The sequence below is a fragment of the Labeo rohita genome, chromosome 1 (assembly GCF_022985175.1).
Source record: "Labeo rohita strain BAU-BD-2019 chromosome 1, IGBB_LRoh.1.0, whole genome shotgun sequence".
Lineage (NCBI taxonomy): Eukaryota > Metazoa > Chordata > Actinopteri > Cypriniformes > Cyprinidae > Labeo > Labeo rohita.
This window is the reverse complement of record NC_066869.1, coordinates 20,606,450-20,627,386: the sequence shown is the minus strand read 5'-3', so window position 1 is coordinate 20,627,386 and position 20,937 is coordinate 20,606,450. Positions and strand designations below refer to the sequence as shown.

Here is a 20,937-nt window from a genome sequence, read left to right as displayed (position 1 = left end):
AATAATAGTACTACCATGTTCAAGGCCCAGAAAGGTAGTAAGGACATTGTTAAAATAGTCCATGTGACATCAGTGGTTCAACCGTAATTTTATAAAGCTACGAGAAGCCTTTTTATTTATCATTACAATTGCGACTTTGTTTCAAAATTCTGTTTTGTAAAAACAACTTTATATTTTACAGTTGCAGATATCTTGCACTCTCTTTTTTATGTATTGCATCTTTGATTTCTAGTTGACAGTTTATTGTTTTTTCACTCTATTTTTATTCATCTACTCTGTGTATCAATTTTACAACTGTAGTGCTGAGTGAGGCCACTGTGGTCACCAGCTCAGCTCTGCTCGAAGCCAGTGATAGTCAGGGGTTCTGTTGGGGCTCTCTTGCCTCCACAATATGTGTATATATAATAAGAGAGAGGTAAAAAGAGAGCCAGACGTTAAGTAACCATCAGTAACCAATGGCTGCAGCTCTTTTCTTGTGACTGCGCGCAGCGTCAGACCTAATGCACGCTGCGTTCGAAAGGACTGATGGCACAGAGCTTCAGGCAACGCCACAAACCTGCGTCCACTGTATTGTACATGCAAGACAGGTGAGTTTGATTTTTAGTAATTTTCCGATAAACATATATATTTTTTGATATTCAACTATATGTACAGTCTGTGTGCACCTGCAGCTTCTTAAGCTATCCTCATTGCAAAATGTATTTTTTTATTAAGTGGGAGCTATTAATAGAAGCATCAAAATTCCGTTCTAAACTGGTCTGTTGTTAAACACTTATGCATAAACTGCATTGCAATCTTCAGAAGACATTTTCCCTCAGGTGTATTTGTAATTCTGTCTATTAGGCGACAAGTCAAACATAAGGTATATGATTATTACTCGAGTTGTTATTTTCTGTCAGTGGTGCCGAACGGGACACTGGCACGCGAAGCTCAGTGTTGTCCCATTTTTACACAGAGCATAACATGCTGTACTTTAATAAATTATGAACGAGAGATGCCTTGTCGAGAGGCGCTGCCTTCGAAGGGTTTGTTTATCCGGCAAAGGCGGACTCCTCGGGGACCGCGTATATCTGCTATAGACATCTCTATAACTTGCATCGCCCATCTCAGCGATTATTGTTGCATAAGCTGCTTTTTTCTTACCGTCATGTTTGACGTGATTTTGCAGGGGTGCTTTGAAAGAATGGCTGGGAAATAAGTCAGTCGGGATGAACGCGGTATCATAAGCCTCTTTAGTTTGAATGTGAGTGTCATTCTATGAAATAACCTTGACTGAACTGCCGTAATGACCCCGATTAAAGCCAAAGATTTTCATGTGAAATTGCTGTTTATGTCACTATTAATCAGGATGGGTCTGGAGTCCCATCTGCGCGCATGATCTACAAATAAATCTACAGGGGGGGAAATCAGGGACGGGTTTACCTCTGCAGTTTTGTACATAGAGTTCAACACCGAGGTACATTTATTGTGCAAAAACAAAGATTACAGTGTGCACATATGCGATTACAACAGCTTGCAAATTGGCACTTTGGAGGATTCATTAAATAATTTGCCAAAACATTTTTGCTAACTGCTATTTAAAGGCGCATATTTTAAAAAGTGTTTAGACTTAACAGCCATTTTGAGAAATAATAAAATGATGATTGCTAGGACAAAAATCAATTTAATTTTACGTGGCGCGGGTCACCCATCATGTGTGCGGCCATGTTGCGATCACATGACCAGCTTGCAAATAATAGGCTAATAAAAATAGTAATAGTATGTTTACTTTATATACCTTTTTATGTTATATAACCTTTTTTATGCAGGCCTACCTTTTCTTCCACGCAGCTTATTGTCGGGACTGAAAAATATAATTGAAAATGAATAAAACAGAACATAAATAGCTTCAATATGAAACAACAACAGTAAAATTTGTTCGCCCGTGCAGAATGGTGTCAGTATGAAGTCTAAAACTGACAAGGAAGCTCCTGAATGGGGTTTTGCTCTAATAACAAGCCTCATGAATGATTACTCGGATGATTCGCCGTATTAACCTCAGTTACTACTGTGAACTAATGATGATAGTAAAGCATTACAGTTGTGGGGGACCTCCATCCTGTGGCGTTCAACCCAGCAGGCCTGTGCTGCAAAGTCAATGAAATGCAAATCAAGAATGCTAATGGGATGCAGAATTAATAATTTAGAAGTTGGGGAAATAACCTGCATGCAATATAAAACACATACTACATAAAACATTATTCTATATATCAGGGAATAGGACAGTATATGACAAAGTGATATTATATTACATAACTCACAGCTTATTACATCTTCTGTTCCTCTGCAGGGGTCATTCTCTCTGACTCAGTGTCTGTTATTTAGAGATGATAAATTGACGACAATCATCATCCCTGGATTTTCCTGGCCTTATGTTGACATGGCAACAGGAAGGAAAAGTCAGTGTCTTTTCTGTGTTCATAATGTCTGAATATGCATGTCTATACATTTTGTACATAATAGATTGATTTTCATCTAAATGTGCATTATATGTTTATACATTTATGCTTTATTGTTGTCTCTTAACACTTCCAGAGTGGGTTTGTTCTAACAGCTCTCCCACACTGGGTTCAGTCTGCATTAATCATCTCAGCATGTATCTTCTGGTCCAGTATCCATCTCTGTGATCTTAACTCAACCCTTGTTTTCTCTTCGCCAGGCTCCACTTCAAAAGGTGGAGTACGTTTCCCTGATGATGATGAAGACGCTCCCATTAACAATAGCTGTGATGAAAAGCTTCAGGATAAAGTCATCACTGCTCTACCAGAGCCTGATGGTGCATATCTCGTTAAGGTGAAAGAAATTGATTTAAAAAAAACTAGAAAAATAAACAAGCAAATAAAAAAAAAAAAACAGTATGTAAGATGTGTTGCATGCTGAAATTGTTTACTGCTAAACTCTGTATCCAGGTGGGATTTTTAAGGAGCCATCACAAATATGAAATCGTCTTTTCTTTGCCACAAGTCCCAACACTAGGGAAAGATGTCTCCCTTTCCCCTGCACTACGCACTACTGCAAAACCACGGCTACGTGCAACACGCATCACACCACGGCCTGAGGGTAAGTTTTTGTAGAGGTCTTATGGTGTATAAGCCACATTGAAAAGATTGTATTTAGTTGAACACACATTAAATTTGTAACTTATTGTGGGGGTAAAAACTTTTGAACGGAATATAGATGTCCAAATTTTTCTTATATTGTTCAAATATAATTTTTTTCCATTTAGTACTGCCCTTCTGAAGCAACAGAAGATACTTCCATGTTTCCTGGAAGACAAATTAAGTACAATTTACCTTGATCTTCAATTTCAAAAATTTTTCACCCCCCGGCTCTTAATGCATCGTGTTTCCTTCAGCTTACAGGACCTTTGTAAAATTTAATACATATTAAAAATAAAAACACCTAATGCAAAATTTTATTCATTATAGAAAAGGTATAGAAAACGAACCTGAATTACGACTTCTTAACGTGTAAATACAAACCTCCCAGGAAGACCAGAATGTACAATTAGACCATATATATTCTTAGACCAGATTTAGACCAGACGTATCAAAGTCTGCATTCTCATTTATTCACATAAACTCTATTAAGAAATGTTCAGTAGTTAAACAGACGTTTTTCAATTAAAGCTACTTACAGTAGACTTATTACAAGCAGAGTCTCACAGGAGCAACCTGGGTTAAGTACTCTGCTCAGGGGCACAAAGTTAATGAACAATAACTGTGATCTTGAAACCCTGATCTTGCTTGGGATTGAACAAGAAGCCTTTGAGAAAACAGTCCAGTATATACAATAAATAATCAGAATATTTCAGAAATTAAACAAGGATGTAAAAACATAAGCACTATCAGAGCAGTAAATGCAGATCTAAGATTGCTTGTACACCTGACTGGTAATAAAACATCAAGCCAAATGCAATACGTCATGTTTCGATCAATAGCCACACTCCTATTTCAGTCTGTCATCGATCTCTCCATTAGCTGAAACTCACTTAGCGCGTTTATAGTAGTGTCATTTTTCCCACAGTTGAATCTCTAGGGAAATCTTAGTAGGTTTGCTGTATCTTAGCGTACAATTTATGTTCTAAAAGAAGCTGCAAGCACTTTGCATTTAAGGTGATTGTTTATCTATGGTGATTTTAATCTTCCAGTCTTATCCTGGTCACTCAGGCGTTTTCTTTTACCCATCTTTTTTATTGTCCTTGTCATTTTGTGTTGCCTTTGTACCCTTCTGTGTCTGTATTCATCCCACACAGCCCCATTTATCTTCCTGTGCTCTTTTAAGGGGGTGTGAGGGTGGTTTGTGAGTACAGCGCTCAGCAGGAGGGAGTGGTGCAAGAAGAACTCACCCTGGTCAACAGGAGCAGAAGGGACAGCAGCGTCCGAGTTAGATTACAGGCCAGAGTCATGGGTGAGATACACACACCAAATGGTGACAAGTTGTTCATAACAGAGCGTTCAGGAGGTGAAGTGTGTCATTTTTGGACGAGGATAGTTGTCTCTATGTATTCAGTTCAGTTCAATTGATAAAAAGCAGTTTTACAAAAATATGACTGTTTCTTCAGATGAACACAGACTGAGAAGAGTCCATATAATGCATATGGATAGGTCTTTCAAAATAATGCCTCATGCACAATGAACATAGCAGCAATCCATACAACCCCCTTAAGTTTCACAGTGCACTGTTATCATGCTTTACTATATGCTGACATTCACAGTTGGCCAGAAGGAATGGTTTTTAGTTTAAAAAGTTTAAAATATTAGTATTTTTCTTACAAACACCTACCGTTTTGGTACTGAAGACATTAATTCATCAACTACTGTGGTTTTTGAAGCATCTATCCACTTGCATTAAATGGACTTACAGCGATGGATTAATTTTCTGTGTTTACATGAAGAAAGAAATTCAAATACATATGGGATGTAAATGATAAGATAATTTTCATTTTTGGGTGGAGTATCTCTCCAAATTAAAATATAAACCACAACTTTAAACTTTCTAGCCAGCTTTAGAAACAATACCAATTTGAGGGTTAAGTAACATTAAGTAAGAACTAATGTGTAAACAGAAAATCACCAACACTAAAATAAAAAACTACCTACTTTTTTTTTACAGATCGCCACCATGGGACACCAATGTTACTTGATGGAGTGCGGTGTGTTGGTGAAGAAAAGCACACAAAATAATGACAGAGAAGATGTGACTAAATCGGTTTGGTTGTGTTTATAATGAGAATAAACCAAAATGAATGAATGCACACGTGAATGTGAACAGCCCGTCTCACACCCATCCACAACTGAATTGTTTCTGCACTAAAGCAAAATTATATTATAGAGCTGGTGTTCTAGAGTCTACGTATCACAGGTCTGCTACAGGCATCACAAATTCAACCTTATTTTTAAACGGAAATTTAAAGGTCATGGGTTTTTATTACAGGAGAATTCAATTTAAAAAGCAATTGAAAAGCAATACCAGTGCTTCTGGCCAAGGATAACATATGTCACAAATTCAGGATGAGTAGTCATTCATTCACTAACATTCATTGTATTGGGCTTCTCATTAGCTACAAAATGAAACACAAAAAAAATTATTTGGCTTAGCTGGTTATTTTATTAAATTTAAAATGTGTATCAAGAACATGCAACATTTTATTTATTTTGCAAGTATTACCTGAATGCCTGAAAGTGGAATGTATGTATAATCGTGTGCATAATATACATTGTACATGATTATATATAATCATATTTCATCCTTTAGCTTTGCAACAATAATCAATCGTCAATCCTCCCAACTGCTGTGATACATTTCTCAAATACAATGTGATTTGTTAATAAAAATAGTAGGCTATATGAAACACTTGTTGAATGTTTTGTGCACAAACAATTACGGGATATGCATTGCAATGCATTGGCATCCCTGCTGAAAAAAAAAAACACAGCTAAAACCAGCCTAAGCTGGTTGGCTGGTCTTAGCTGGTCTCCCAGCCTCGCTAGGCTGGTCAGGCTGGTTTTAGCTGGTCGTTCCAGCTGGTCTTCAAACCTGACCAGCTAAGGAAGTGGCCAACCCCCTCTAAAACCAGCCTGCTGACCAGATAAGACCAGCCTGGATAACAACCAACTTAGGCTGGTTTTAACAGTTTTTTTTGTTTTTTGTTTTTCAGCAGGGCAAATCTTTTCTATACTTTAGAGAAAGTTACTATTTTGATCTTCTTTTCATATCCATTTGGATACGGTGACCAGACGTCCCCGCTTTCCAGGGACAGTCCCGGTTTTTGGTGTTCTGTCAAGGACTGGAGCTGTCCTCGGAAATGTCCTCGTCCAAAACAACCGACAAATACACGGAAAAGCCCGATCAACATAGCCTGCAGAGTACCAGAGCAATCATGTAGTGATTATTTTCACCAGCAGAGGGGGCTGCGAGCTACAATTTACGATGAGACATCAGAAAGCATCAACAAATATCTAAAGAGTCTTCTCTAAAGAATCTTCTCAGCTTTTCTGTTTGAGAGATCTTATTAGACCAGTACGTTTCCAAAACCTTTTATGTACATGTTAATAGGGCTTTTGCTGTGAGCAGTAACAAGAAAAGATTTTTGCGAAATTATCATCTCACCTAATCTTGACTTGCAAAAGCAAGAAACAAGAGAAGTAGCACTTTCTAACAACACTAGATGGTGTTGCTGCCTGTGTTATTTTACAACAGCAGGGGAAACGGGATTGTAAAACAAATGGAAGGCGTGCATTTTCTATACAGTAGTCAACATTTGAAGTGGATCAAAAAAGGTTCATCATAGTTGTCCTAAGACAAGAACAGGTATTCTTTTTGGTTTCAGGACAAATTTAACAAAAGGTTATGATCCACTTCAAATGTTGACTACTATATACTAATGTGAAAAACCACTTTAAATGATTTTAGCTGACCAAAAAAAGACATTCATAACTAAACCAAATAAAAGAAAATTCCTAAAATTGCCCAAATACTGCCCTTTAGTAATAAAATGTACTGGCTGTACTGGTCTGAAATCATGTGCTCAGAATGTTTTCAAGAAAAGGTATAAGGAAGTGCATAGCAGACACAAATGTAACACCTAAAGAAAACAAAAGGCTTAGAACACAGACTGAATGGTTGAAATATAAACTAGTTAAATCGCCTACAATTAGTCTGAAAGTCAACAATGAGGATCTTTCTTTTATAACAAATGTTTTAACACCAAAATGTGTGTCACTGCACTGTAAAATCCGATAGTTTACCTTACTTAGATATAATTAGTTATCTTTACTTAATTGTTATACTTACTAGGTTTTATTAAGTTACAGCTACTTTCAAGCGAGTACAACAATTTACTTACTGCTTTGAGTGATGTTTACTTAAAATATTCAAGTAGCCTCAAAGGAACCAATGACATTAATAAACCAGTGAGAGGCAGCAGTGCACTATTATGTTGCTAATTTGCAAAGTAACAACAGAAGAAGAAGAAAACAAACATTTTTGAGCTGGCAATTGCTAATCTGCAGTTATTTTTCACTAGTTACATTCACTCATTTCAAGTCATTTTGAAAGTTGTTTCAATACAACTATATATTAGAGAGAACGTCACATACGCTGACTTCATAAATTGATGTTGATTTTCGTAAAATGTTGTTTGTGTCTTTTTTTTTTACTTACCATTATAGTAATTAATGTTCCCTTTGGTTGGGCACTTGGAGCTTTGTTTTTCTTATTACAATTTTCTTCCTATTGATGCAACAATGCAACATGAAGTTATAATTTTTGACTTCAAGGAAAGAAAAGTAATAAGTAGATTGCTTTTAAAAGGTAACCTTCTAATTCTGATCTTCCAGTTAGCTAAATCTTTTAATTCTTTTAATTTTAATTAGTTTATTTTTTGAAACTGAATAAATAAGCTTTCCGTTGATGTATGGTTTGTTAAGATAGGACAATATTTGACCGAGATACAACTATTTGAATATATGGAATCTGAGGGTGCAAAAAAATCAAAATATTGATAAAATCACCTTTAAAGTTGTTCAAATGAAGCTCTTAATAACGCATATTACTAATCAAAAATTAAGTTTTGATATATTTACAGTAGTAATTTTATAAAACATCTTCATGAAACATGATCTTTACTTAATATCCTAATGATTTTTGGCATAAAAGAAAAATCAATAATTTTGACCCATACAATGTATTTTTGGCTACTGCTACAAATATACTCCAGCAACTTAAGACTGGTTTTGTGGTCCAATGATCTTTTACAATTTCATTGTTCTTCATAAACACCTTGAGAAACTTTATTGGGTTGAGACAATCCTTTAATATTTGTGGTAATGTCCTCAACATTTAGCACGTGAATCACAACAATGGTAACATTCATTTTCTCTTTTTGTTGTGCTACTACTGACACAAGTCAGTAAATAAAAATTAGCCCCTACAGTTATTTTTTAGTTACTAGAACTCTCGTGTAAGTAAACTATACTAACTAAGCATTTGTCAGTACAACATACTATTCCTATTTCACTTTACTTAGTTTTATTAAGGCAATCGGTTTGCATGCTTTTTTTTTAAGTAAGCCCAACTAATTCGATTTTACAGTGTGCATTATATACAAACTATCAAATGATGCTGTAACAAAGCACTTTTCTATTGTGGAAATAGCCATCCTTTTTACTTAAAAGTTCCTTAATGAACCCGTTTGGATGACTTTTGAGAACTTTGAGAAAGAATGCACGACCTTTCAGTTCAACTAGTTAAATCATCTACACATTGTCAGAAAGTCGGCAATGAGGATCAATCTGTTATAGCAAACACCAAAAGAAAACAAAAGGCTTAGAACACAGACTGAATGGTGGAAATACAAATAAAATATAAAAAACCTCCTCAAAACTTTAAATTTGTGACCAAATAATGAAAAGTTACAAGATTTTTCAGAACACCCCGCATTGCTAACCTGTGCAAGCTTGAAACTCTTTAACTGGAGTACCTGGACATTAAAAATCATGTCTTTAGTATCAAATCAGCTGAGTTTTGTTTAAAGTCTGCAAATGGTAAATATCAGAAAAATTAGGAACTTCTTCTTGGTGCCGAAGGCCTAGTTTACCAACCATGTATTCTCAGTTATTTGAGCACTGTATTGTAGTAAACACAGCTTATAAAATCTGTAAAACATATGCTATGAAAGTAAACACCTTAAGAATAACGTAAATACAGTGGCCCCAAAAAGCACATATAACAATGTATGTCATTGCATTATATACAAAATATCAAACCAAGTGGGACCTGTAAACGAATGATGCTGAAATGGCAGTCCTTTTTACTTAAAAGTTCCTTGTTGAACCTGTTTATCTTTTTTTAGGATGACTTTTGAGAACTTCTTTAAATGAAAAGAATGTATAACCTTCAGGTCAACTATCACCTACAATTTGTCTGAAAGTCGGCAACGAGGATCGTTTCATTGGCTGTGCTGCTGCTGTTCATGCTTGCATATCATGCTCACTAGCATGACCGACCTATGAATGGGAGGTATGAGGCAGCTGATAAACATGACTAGTAAGGAAATATCAAGTTATCGCTTTCCCAGAGATGATCAGAAGCATTTTTTCATTGATTAAAAATCACGTGATAAGAAAGGGACTGGATGATAATATTAAAGTGTGGTTTTTAAATGAATCAGACTCAATACAAAGAAAATTTTAAATAATCACACATCTGCTGAATAATCAAAAACTAAATTGAACATCATTTTTTATTACCAACAGTACTATCATATCCTTCTCCAAATCATCAAATAGACATCAATACCCACATCTTTATTATCATTTCTGTCAATCGTGTAAACATAATTATCAGTATCATCACCATGCATCAACTGTTCCTGTTTGTCTAGCATAGAACACGCACACATGCACACTTAAACACATTACGCTAGCTAAATAAAAAACATTCCATAGACTTCTATTGTATTTATTTACAGCTAGTACAAATTTACCCTAAATATGGTTAAGTAGGTCAGCACACACACACACAAATAATATGAAAAGTTTCTTTTTATTGACTGGCTAGATGTGGATCAAAAGTTAATCAAGAATGCATATCTATTGCATTTTTAAATAAATAAATAAATATTTTCTTAAAACACAGACACAGAGAGAGAGAGAGAGAGAGAGAGAGAGAGAGATAGAGAGATAGAGAGAGAGATTTGGAGTCAGATTATACAGGGGAAAATGACTTCTGTTGACTTTTGCAGTCTTGGTTGCATTATTTACCAGCGGATGCTTTTTACAGACTGTGGTGACACACTTAAGCAGTCATCAACATCATAAGTCCTGCTTATGAAATTAAAATTTTTAATCTAATTAATTACATGACGTTTCGATTAATTAATTTAATTGTCAAATTTGGCTGAGAAATTACTCCAAAAATATAATTTAAAGTCATTGTTGTTTAAAGTATCAAACAGACATTACAAAAAGTAGCTTCAGCAAGAAATAATTTGTTTAATAAAATTTATTTTATTTCATTCAAAATAGAATTTATTACACATAAACATTTAGGCTTCACATAAATGGAAAAGAAGAAAATGTGAGAAACATCTCAGTATTTTTTGTTCATACGATGTAAGTCACTGGTAACCAAAACAGCTTTGTTACCAACAGTCTTCAAAATATCTTCTTTCATGTTCCACAAAGAAAGGTTTGAAACGGGGTGAGTAAATGATGACAGAATTTTAATTTGTTTTGGTGAACTATCCATTTTAAGTCTTTATTTTTATTCTTCTTATTATTATTATTTGATTTTTTGGTTTATGAAATTATTTTTAATAAGAAACTAAGGCTACGTCTACATTAATCCGGATACATTTGAAAAGGGAGTTTTCGTTTTTAAACGTTCTCCGTCCACACTAGCGTTTTCAAGCGTTTCCCAAATGTTGCTCATCCGCACTAAAACGCAGGAAACGTTAAATTCGACATACTGCGCATGCGTAAAAACTCACTGAGACCATACAGGTGGAACAGACATAAAAAGTTTTCACGCTAATCTTCAATTTATTTACGGAAATATCTCATCATTCACTGACGCCTCCATGTGAGAACATTTTCATTAATCTTTTTAGGACTGTAATATGAAGAATGTATATCTTTAGTAGCAGTGTGAAAGTGAATAGCACATAACAGCCACAATTACCGGTATAAACATAGTTATCTGTTGGCACAGTATGCCTCACATTCTCTAATATAGATCAGTGGTCACATGACTAAACATGCGTCATCGTTTTTTAAAAGCCTCCGTTTTCACAGTCTACACTGCAACGCGGAAACAGCGTTTTTTTAAATTTATCCACTTTGGAGAGCGTGTTCAAAAAGCTCAATTTTCCCTGACCAAAAACGCTGTCTCAGCGTGGACGGAAGAGAAAAAGATGCGTTTTTAAACGAAAACGTATTAGTGTGGACATGGCCTAAATCTGCCAGCAGGTGGCGGTAAATGTCTTAATGAGTCACGATTCACGATTCGTTCAAAACGCGGATTAATTCAGAAACTAAACACCTCTGTGTTGCTCAGAGACGCGCCACAAAATAGCCTCGTTCAGACTGTCGGCCCATATCCGATTTGTATGCAAATCCGATTGAAATCCGATCATATTTAGGTAGTCTGAACAGCAACGAACTACATGAAATCCGATTTGGTCAAATCCGTTTCGAGCTACATTCGTATGTGGTTTGGAATCCTATTCAAATCGGATTTCTGCTTTTTCACGTTTTCATGCCACGTAAAACGTAAACACGTCAGACGTTTTTGGGGAAAACAAACGTCTTTGCAGAAAAAAGCTTGTGTTGTTGCGAACTGCAAATCAAGTGGGAAAAGACAATATACAGCTAGTATATGCACCTCTTTGAGTTTTGAAACCAGCGGAGACGGCAGCACAGAATAAAGTCGCACATTCCAGCTTCCTGCGTTTCTGCCGCTGCTTTAGAAGACGAAATATAATCAAACGCAACGGCAGCGTTGTCATATCACAAGACAGCATCTATATTGCAAACTGTAATGCTGTTATTGTTGTTTTTGGTGTTGGCATAACAACGCAACGGCATTGCCATAGAAACCAGCGAACATTCCGTGAAACGAAAGAGGGCTTATGGACACACAAATCGGATTTGAACAGTTGCGATATGACTGTGTGGACAGTCAGTTATTCAAATCCGATTCCATCTAGATATGGACAAAAACGGATTTGGGCTGACAGTCTGAACAAGGCTAATTCTGCTGTGGCTTCAAAGGTAATTGTTCTCTGCAAAACTGAGCAAAAACACATTGTGTTTAAAATATAACACAATATCAACTTCTTATTTACTGAACTGTTGTATAAAGTCACATTTAAGCTCGTATGATATCCTGTGATATGTGATATATATAAGTTCGAGACAAAATACATATAGGGGCAATATCTTGAATTTTAGGGAATAACTGCATTTGTGGAGTTGTTGCCCTGCATCATATTTGTCAACAATCAACTATATGAAATGCAAGATGACGTACAGGTATAGGGGCGGGTCCAGTACTTTAACTGTTTTAAGTCAGGAATGCTCAAGTCTCACGCATTCACCGTGAGACACACGCATTTCAACCAGTTCACACGCTCTCACGCCACACCTTGTATTTCTCACGCTAAAAAGTAAGGGATAACTTGTCCCGCTATATGCTGTTAATGGACGAGGCGCAGGCTTGCAGGGGAGTTCATAGCTGTCTTGACAGTTAAATGCCACCTACCAGCAAATATCAGAAATTAGAATTGATTGTTTTCGGGTAAATTACGTGATACCGCTTCAGTCACGTTCGTCACTCGGCAACATGGACGCGCACACACGGAGCGGACGTTGCCATTTGTATTTCCTAAAAACTAACAAAATAAATGCAGTAGGTAACCCATTCTTCTGTTTTTTTCCCCCTTCATTTTACGATTCCTGGACGAAATCACTTGCCTGTGACCAAGTATAATGAGAGCTGATGTTGTTATTTTGTGTCCTAAACTTCTGAAACATTTTGTCTCATATTTTAGAGCAGTCAATGCAATTTGGGAAAGAAATTAATCAAATCTGTGTGAAATTCAGATGTAACCCCTTTGTGATTTTCATAAGTAACTGTAATTTAACTATACATTGTTTCTCAGCAAATGTAACCGATTAATCACAATTACTTTGTAATTAAATGATGTAATTCCATTACATGTAACTAGTTACTAGTTAAGTTTGAGCCCCTACCACTGTCATCAAGGCATCAATATGTGCAACAAACACTTGCAAAACAAAATGCCATTCATAAGCTGAAATATGTGCTTTCTCTCTCTCACACACACACAGCTTGTCATGCTGAGGGCAAAAAAAGATCTTATATCATAAGATTTTATATCATAATTTCCTGTGTGACAGGACTGACCGTGGCATGATGGGACTGATGTTGCTGTGACAGGGCCTGACTTTATAGATTTTGTTGATGCAGAAAAAGTTAAGTTTTCACAGGGATGTGACAGGGCCTGATGGTCGGACATTTTAAAGTGCCATTATTTGGCCTGTTAGCATGCAATCAAGGCATATCTGTAACCTTTTTTGACATGTTTTGGATTTCAAACATTTTCATTATTTTCTGGGGTGTTTTACCGTGACAGGGCCTGATGCTTTAGCTCCTCCTCTTCAAAATAAACATACAAAAACAAGATTAAAGTCATACAATTCAATGACAGAACTCACCCTTGATCGGTGTTAGCGTCACCTCCACTGATCTATATATAATGACTGGATCGCTCATTGCGTTCTAAACAGTGAAGCCACCGGAAGTGTTCGATCCGCCATCTTACTATTCCCTACCGACAGAGAGCACCGTTAACTCACAGCTAACCCGCTGACCTAAAATCACCCGATTTTAAGCCTATCAGTCACACAGGACTAGTTTTTATGATATGTGTATGTAAATTAATTTTTACTTAAAATCGTATCTGCAGTATTTATCGTCTTTTCGAGCAGGATAAGCGATGTTTTGAAATCGTTCAGGTGGGTGTGTCAGCTGCGCACTTCATTCCTGAAAAAATGATTCAGTGATAAAATCAGTGACTTAACGGCATCTGCTGACAGTTTTAGTTTCATTTTTAAAGTTTCATTTTCATTTTATCTTTTTAGTTATTTAAATCATTTGATATTCCTATATTTAAAATGTTATATTTAACATTTTTGCATTATTAACGTTTATTATTAACATTTATCTCAACACAAATGTTATGTAGGCTGAATTACATGTTTCATTACCTGCTTCAAAATTATGTTAACGAAATCATTGTTGAAACATGCATTTAGCCTGTAACGTTACCAATAAAAACACTATAACTAAACGGCATAAACAACTATTAACTGTACAAGGCAAATTATATTTATACAAAGCATAAATCTTTCAGTTTTCAGAATGAGCATTTTGTCATTTGTAAACATGGTGAACGTCCGATGTTTATCATGTTAATATGATGTTCGCTGCTGTAATGTATATGCAGTAACTTCTTAATAAGCAGAGGGAATTCCCGACATTAAACAATAACCGTTTACATGCTTAGGACGTTTGCGTTGTGAGAATGTACAGTGAGACGTCAGATATGAAAACGCTGACTTGTTAGGTGATGTTTTCTCATTAAAGTCGTATTATTTCCTATTCATTCAATAGAATGTTTGCGAATACTAGGGAATAGCAATATGGCGGCGCAGTGGCTTCACTTCTATGACGTCATGAGCTATCCAGTTCTCTATTATAGATCAGTGGTTACCTCGGTCAAATGATGTCACTTCCTCTGAGTCATACCCTTAAAGGCATATTGCACACATCTTATGTTGAGTTTTATGTAAATGTGACAGGACTGACCAAAAACATGGGGACAGCTGTCAAATAGTGTTTATTTGTAGAATTTATGTATAATTGCATGTTTTTAATCAACTGATGTGAATGATATCCACTTTAAATTGTTACTGATGGAGTTTTTTTCCCCTAAATAACAGTTTTTAGCATAACAAAACTATGAAAGCTATAGGTCCAATTTGGCTGAGGACAAGGGCAAGGACAGGATTTGTAATTTTCAAAAGTGTTTTTAATAAGGAAAAAAATATCTGAGAACCGAATGAATGACATATTTCTTTACAGAACAACTCACAGAAATCAACCATTAGTCAATTTTAGACATTTTTTGGAATTAAATACTTATACTTATTAAATACTTATTTCCTGTAACAAGTCAAGGACAGATAATGTACGTTTCTGGTAATTTGCATCAAATTACAAAAACCTAGTTAACGTCACTGTGAGGATGTTTCATGTACAACGGCTGTGGGAGTGACGGTAAACTCTTCTGACTGCCACTATTAGTCTCTCTCTATGTTTATACCTTTTCGTGAAAACACCATCATGGAGTTTTTCTTTTGTTATTTGACCAAATGGGAACAGAAAAAAAAAACTATATCTGATATATCTGATGTAATCTCTCACTGACTGCTATAGAAGTTCATCTGACTATGACGGTAACAGTAACAGTTCAGATGGGAAAAAGCACTTTTCCTTTTTCCGCCAAAGTACATGCCTATAACTCATAAAGTACTAAATATATCTTTATATTCTTTTAGATATTGCTTCTTTTCTTTAAATATCTTAATTTTTAAGACCCTTTTAAAAAGGAATGTCTAAAGAGAAATAATGTTCATTTATCTTGTTTCGCTTTATCAAAAGAACTGCATGCAACATACCTGTCTAGATGCCAAACTATGCATGCCTGTAAATCAAGAAGAACAAATAAAATGAAACTAGAAATGTATCCTCTTTTGTATCTCCTCTCTATTAAATATTGCATAGAACATACCTTAACAATAGCCTTTTAGATTCTACTTCTTATTTTATCTTGGAATCTTTATTTCTAAGGCACTATATAATTCAGTCCCAAAGATATGGACATCTCGATGCAGATCTCGATGCAGCCCCCTCATTTTTACCCACCTGTAATTTGGCTCTATATCTCAGGTTAAAATGACCATTTACCCCTTTTAAAAATAGTGCTTAGTAAATATTCATGCATGACACTTAATATTTTGTTTCATATGTTTGACTTCATATCAAAATCTTTTTTTTTTTCTGAAAATTTGGTTGATTTGACAGAATGACAAACCAATCAGACAAGTTTCAGTTAAACTTGATCTGTCATTGTCATTTACTACATTAGTTCTTGACAAGAATTTGTCTGTCAACAACTTGTCTGTATGGCATTCAAATGTGACCCTGGATCACAAAACCAGTCATAAGGGTCAATTTTTTCAAAATTGAGATTTATACATCATCTGAGAGCTGAATAAAGAAGCTTTCCATTGATGTATGGTTTGTTAGGATAGGACAATATTTGTTTGAGATACAACTATTTGAAAACCTGGAATCTGAGGGTGCAAAAAAATCAAACTATTGAGAAAATCACCTTTAAAGTTGTCCAAATAAAGTTATTACCAATGTATATTAGTAATCAAAAATAAAGTTTCATATATTTACAGTAAGAATTTTACAAAATATTTTCATGGAACATGATCTTTACTTAATATCCTAATGATTTTTGCCATAAAAGAAAATCAATAATTTTGACCCATACAATGTATTTTTGGCTATTGCTACAAATATACCCCAGCGACTTAAGACTTGACTTGAGTACAGACCACGTTTTAAGTCACCTCTTATTATTTCAATTTCTCCAAAATAGCACTGTCTCCTTCGGCAACTATGACTATGATAGAAACTACTGTCACATTACAGAGTTTTACAAGTTTTACAAGTTTCAAAAGAAAAGAAATGAAAAAGTAAATTGTATGACATTCCACAGCGTCTTTAAATGTCATAATGCTATTAGTTTCATTTTCTGGAATATAAATCTGTCATATGAAGTTTTGACAGGGCAGACTTTTAAACATGATAGCTTGGTGGTATAAAAAAATGTTCAGAGCAATAAATAAATAAATGAACAAACAAACAAACACAAATAAAAAACGCAGTGAAAAAAATCAGACCAATTATGTTAAGTACAAGTGTTAGTAATTACAGAGTAGTTTCTACTGCACTAATTGCTAGGATTTTTGTTTTCTAACAAAATGTTTTGTTAGAAGACAAGCAATTTTAAATACTGTAAAAATATCATGGGGTGTGAGAAAAGCAAAACATTTGTGTAGATTGTATCTCTTGAAGACAGATGGCACCAAAGTTTATCTGCAAATATAAGCTTCCAAACAGGACAGTTTATTATTATTAATATTATTATGTTTGAAATATTGATTCCAGTATTATAGAAATATTCAAACTTGGACATTTCTCTCAAGAACAAAGGAGACCCATGTTGTAGATATTCAGGTTTATAGGGTCATAAGGTCATATAGTAAAATACAGCAAAATGTTCCCAAATGCAATAAAACCACAATCCACATTGGTGCACTAAAGCTATTTTGTCCCGGAAGAGCTGCTTTTGTATTTACACACACCCTTTTTGAACACAAGCCTGAAAATGACATGCTTTGAATACTTCAGATTCTTTTTTAAATTACATAATTGCAGTCCAAGTCTAAAAAAAGTCAACTCCAGTAAACTCCAGCACACATATAGTTTTTTGTAGTAATAATAATAATAATAGTTATTATTATTATTATTATTATTTAATTGTTGTTGTAGTTGAAGCTCCCTCAGTTATGGCAAGTTACCCAGACCCTGAGGCAGCAAAGCCTTCACACATCAGCACACTGCTGCCACCATCCTTGATCTTAGGTGTCATGTTCTTTTTGTGGAGTTTGGTGTTTGGCTAATGGCAGATGTAATGGGACCCCTGTTTTCAAAACATTTCCATCAGTCCATAAAACATTTCCCCAAAATGTCTGAGGATCACATGAGTGAGTTTTGGTAAACTTCAGATGAGCCTTAAAGGAGAAGTCCACTTCCAGAACAACAATCTACAAATAATTTACTCACCCCCTTGTCATCCAAGATGTTCATGTCTTTCAGTTTTTCATTTTAAACGAATCTTTAATGTGACTCGGGAAGAACGAGTCGTCTCAGGGAGTGATTCAGTAGTGCATGCACAACATCCTATTAGGTTCTGTACTGGAATTAGTTCACCAGTTTCGAGTCTTTGGGTTTTTCGAGTCGTTCGTTCATCTTACGGGGCTTGTCACGTGATGAACGAACAACTCACCCCCAAAAACTTGTCAGATAAGAGGTAAACAATGAATTAATCTTTTCTGTTTCTTATAGCATTATAGTTTTGTCTTGTTTGTAGTGTGATCAACATTTGTGTAAGCAGTAGATGTGTTAGGGAAGTAACACGTAACATTTTAATTATATTTTGCTAAAATGAACGAAATGACTCGGAAAAAAGATTCGTTCATTTTGCTGAACGAGACTCAAAGGTTCGAGGTGGTAAAATGATCCGAACTTCTCATCACTACTACGTCTGTAAATTCATCATCTGTGTACTGAGTATGGTGAAAAACTCCATCTTATTTTCTCCTACAACTTGAGAGGAGGACATTGTTGTACCTTTTTGTTTGTAAACAGCGTTTACAAACTTACTTGCAGTTTCTTAGTCTTTGCGCGTTCGCTTTGTAAACACTGGGTCTGTAGTTCCGCCTACGTTCCGCATGACCTTTCAACGTGATTCAACAGTACGTAGCGTCATGAACGCGCATCCTAGAGCCTGTGAAAGAAAGAGTAAGAAAGAAAGAAATGTAAGGACCAATTTTTTCTGATGTTTTTGTGTAAAAAGAAGAAAGTTTTCCAGCAGTTCACCTTACATTCATGTTGCCACTATGCGTTGAAAACAGTGTAAAACTGCTCCTTTTTATGGTTTGTATGCCACTTATCATGCAACTTTGTTTGCCTTGTTTTATTTAAAAGATGACATTGACTGGGAGTGTCACAAGAAAACAAGTCTGAACAAAGGCCTTTAAAATGAATACATTCAAAGTAAAAAAAAAAAAAAAAAATGTAACCTATGTAAATAAACCAGCTTGCCTGTTGCAACACTGTAAAAAAAAACATCTGACATTTACAGTAATGCCAGCAGCTGTGATGGCCAGAACTTTATTGTAAAAAATATGATAGCAACATTTTAGGTTTTACAGACTTCACTTAAATTTACAGTAAAATAATTGTTTCAATAATTGATATAATGTTAATATACCAACCTACTGAAGTACTAATATCTTTTTTGTACCATTGCAATACAATGGCAACCACCGAAAACAGGTGGTGAATGTCACATGATGAATAAAGGTTTATCACAAACAGCTCTTACTAATATACTAATACTAATATATAGAAGGTGCACAGTGTCATTTACACAAATACTAAACACCAGCATGGTAACACACATGATACTAAAATAATAAAATAAACATTTAACATTTAACACCACTAGATAAAACCCTGATGTACAGGTTTGAGAAAAAACTAAGAAACTAAGAAAAAAACATCAAATGTGAAGTGTCATGAAGGGAAATCTGGGAGCGTCAATATACATTTTTCACTGTAAATTATCGAATACAATGACTTGTTCTTTTCACTTCAAAAAAATCTTCAAGTACCTCCCTGTACCTCAGGGAAGGTTAAGCCAATAAGATGAAATTGTAGATATGCATATTAGAAAACAGAATTTCAGCAGACTATTTTCAAGTTGTTAGTCTTTAATTTAAATGAACCTATGAATTGCATATTTTACACTGCCTGGACAAAAAAGTTCCCATTTGGATTTAGATAATCAAATACTGAAGAGTTTAAGATTGGATCATTATTGCACTGACAAACATGTTTCTGACATGTTATATGTTTTGCAACATATTTTTGAACCCTAAATAATGCAGTGTTAAGTTTTCTCAAACAACCATGTTGCAAGACATACCCATGTACGTATTCCAGGATGATTCCATGTACATATTCTAGACTTTAGAAATAAAAATCTAAACACTGTATCAGAGTAGGGATAAAATAATTGTTGCCAAATATGCAACAAGCTAGAACGCGCCTTTTTTTTTTTTTTTTTTTTTTTTTTTTTGTTTCCGGACAGACAGTGTATTAACGAGAAGTGTCTTTTCACATAAAAAGAAAGCTCTTTCCGCATAACAACGCTGCTATGTCAAATGCAATCATCAATAACCAACTGGTTCTGTCAGTCCCAAAATCACTTCTGTTACTTTCGGTTAATCTTTTCTACATATGGCTGTACAAAACTATCCTTAAAAAGCACATATTTAACCGTGTTCCAATACTACTTAACTCAAGCTAATATAAGCAAGTTGATATAGCAATTTGTAGGCTACCTTAAAACAAAACGCACAATGCAGAACTTTTCTAACCTGATTAACTACGGTATTAATAAATGGGTTTGGTGGTGGCAGTTATGATATGTAAATAATTAGAAAAAAGTTATGTAGACAGCTAGCAATGCAGACAGACAATATTAGTACTATTTCTGTCTAAATCGAAACAAAATCAAGACAATCTTCTTCACACACACCTTCAGAGTCTTGAAAAACAGGTTTAGCATGTTATACAGCTGACGTGGTTATTTGCTGAGCAATGAGGACACTGTCACTCATTTCTAAAGGACAACAATAATTAGAAGCACTTATTATTATTCTTGTACTTTAAGCCACATTTTTCACAAGAGCTGTTGGGTTTGTCATGGTAAATGAAGACAGCATGATGATAAATGATGATAGGCTGTATAACAGGTTACACATGATTTTACACATTTATATGAAACCTGATTTAATGTATATATATATATATACATACATACATTAATCCATAACAGTCAGCAAATAAAGGTTAACACAGACAGCTAAAGTTAAGCCATAGCTT

General features: G+C 35.0%; 1 protein-coding gene across 1 annotated transcript; it reads left to right on the top strand.

The window, feature by feature from the left end:
* The first annotated feature begins 429 nt into the window (after positions 1–429).
* LOC127164392 (adipose secreted signaling protein) lies at positions 430–5,893 on the top strand. The gene is made up of 6 exons (XM_051108366.1): positions 430–587; positions 2,330–2,438; positions 2,699–2,832; positions 2,949–3,099; positions 4,324–4,449; positions 5,155–5,893. The coding sequence occupies exons 1-6, from the start codon at positions 501–503 to the stop codon at positions 5,223–5,225; spliced, it is 678 nt and encodes a 225-aa protein (XP_050964323.1). The 5' UTR covers positions 430–500; the 3' UTR covers positions 5,226–5,893.
* The last annotated feature ends 15,044 nt before the right edge of the window (positions 5,894–20,937 follow it).

Bases quoted from the DNA above. Each gene is read 5' to 3' on its own strand.
- LOC127164392 (XM_051108366.1), top strand. From the start codon at position 501: ATGCACGCTGCGTTCGAAAGGACTGATGGCACAGAGCTTCAGGCAACG. The intron at 2,439-2,698 runs GTCAGTGTCTTT...TCTCTTCGCCAG, and splicing joins CATGGCAACAGGAAGGAAAA to GCTCCACTTCAAAAGGTGGA. The intron at 3,100-4,323 runs GTAAGTTTTTGT...TGCTCTTTTAAG, and splicing joins CATCACACCACGGCCTGAGG to GGGGTGTGAGGGTGGTTTGT.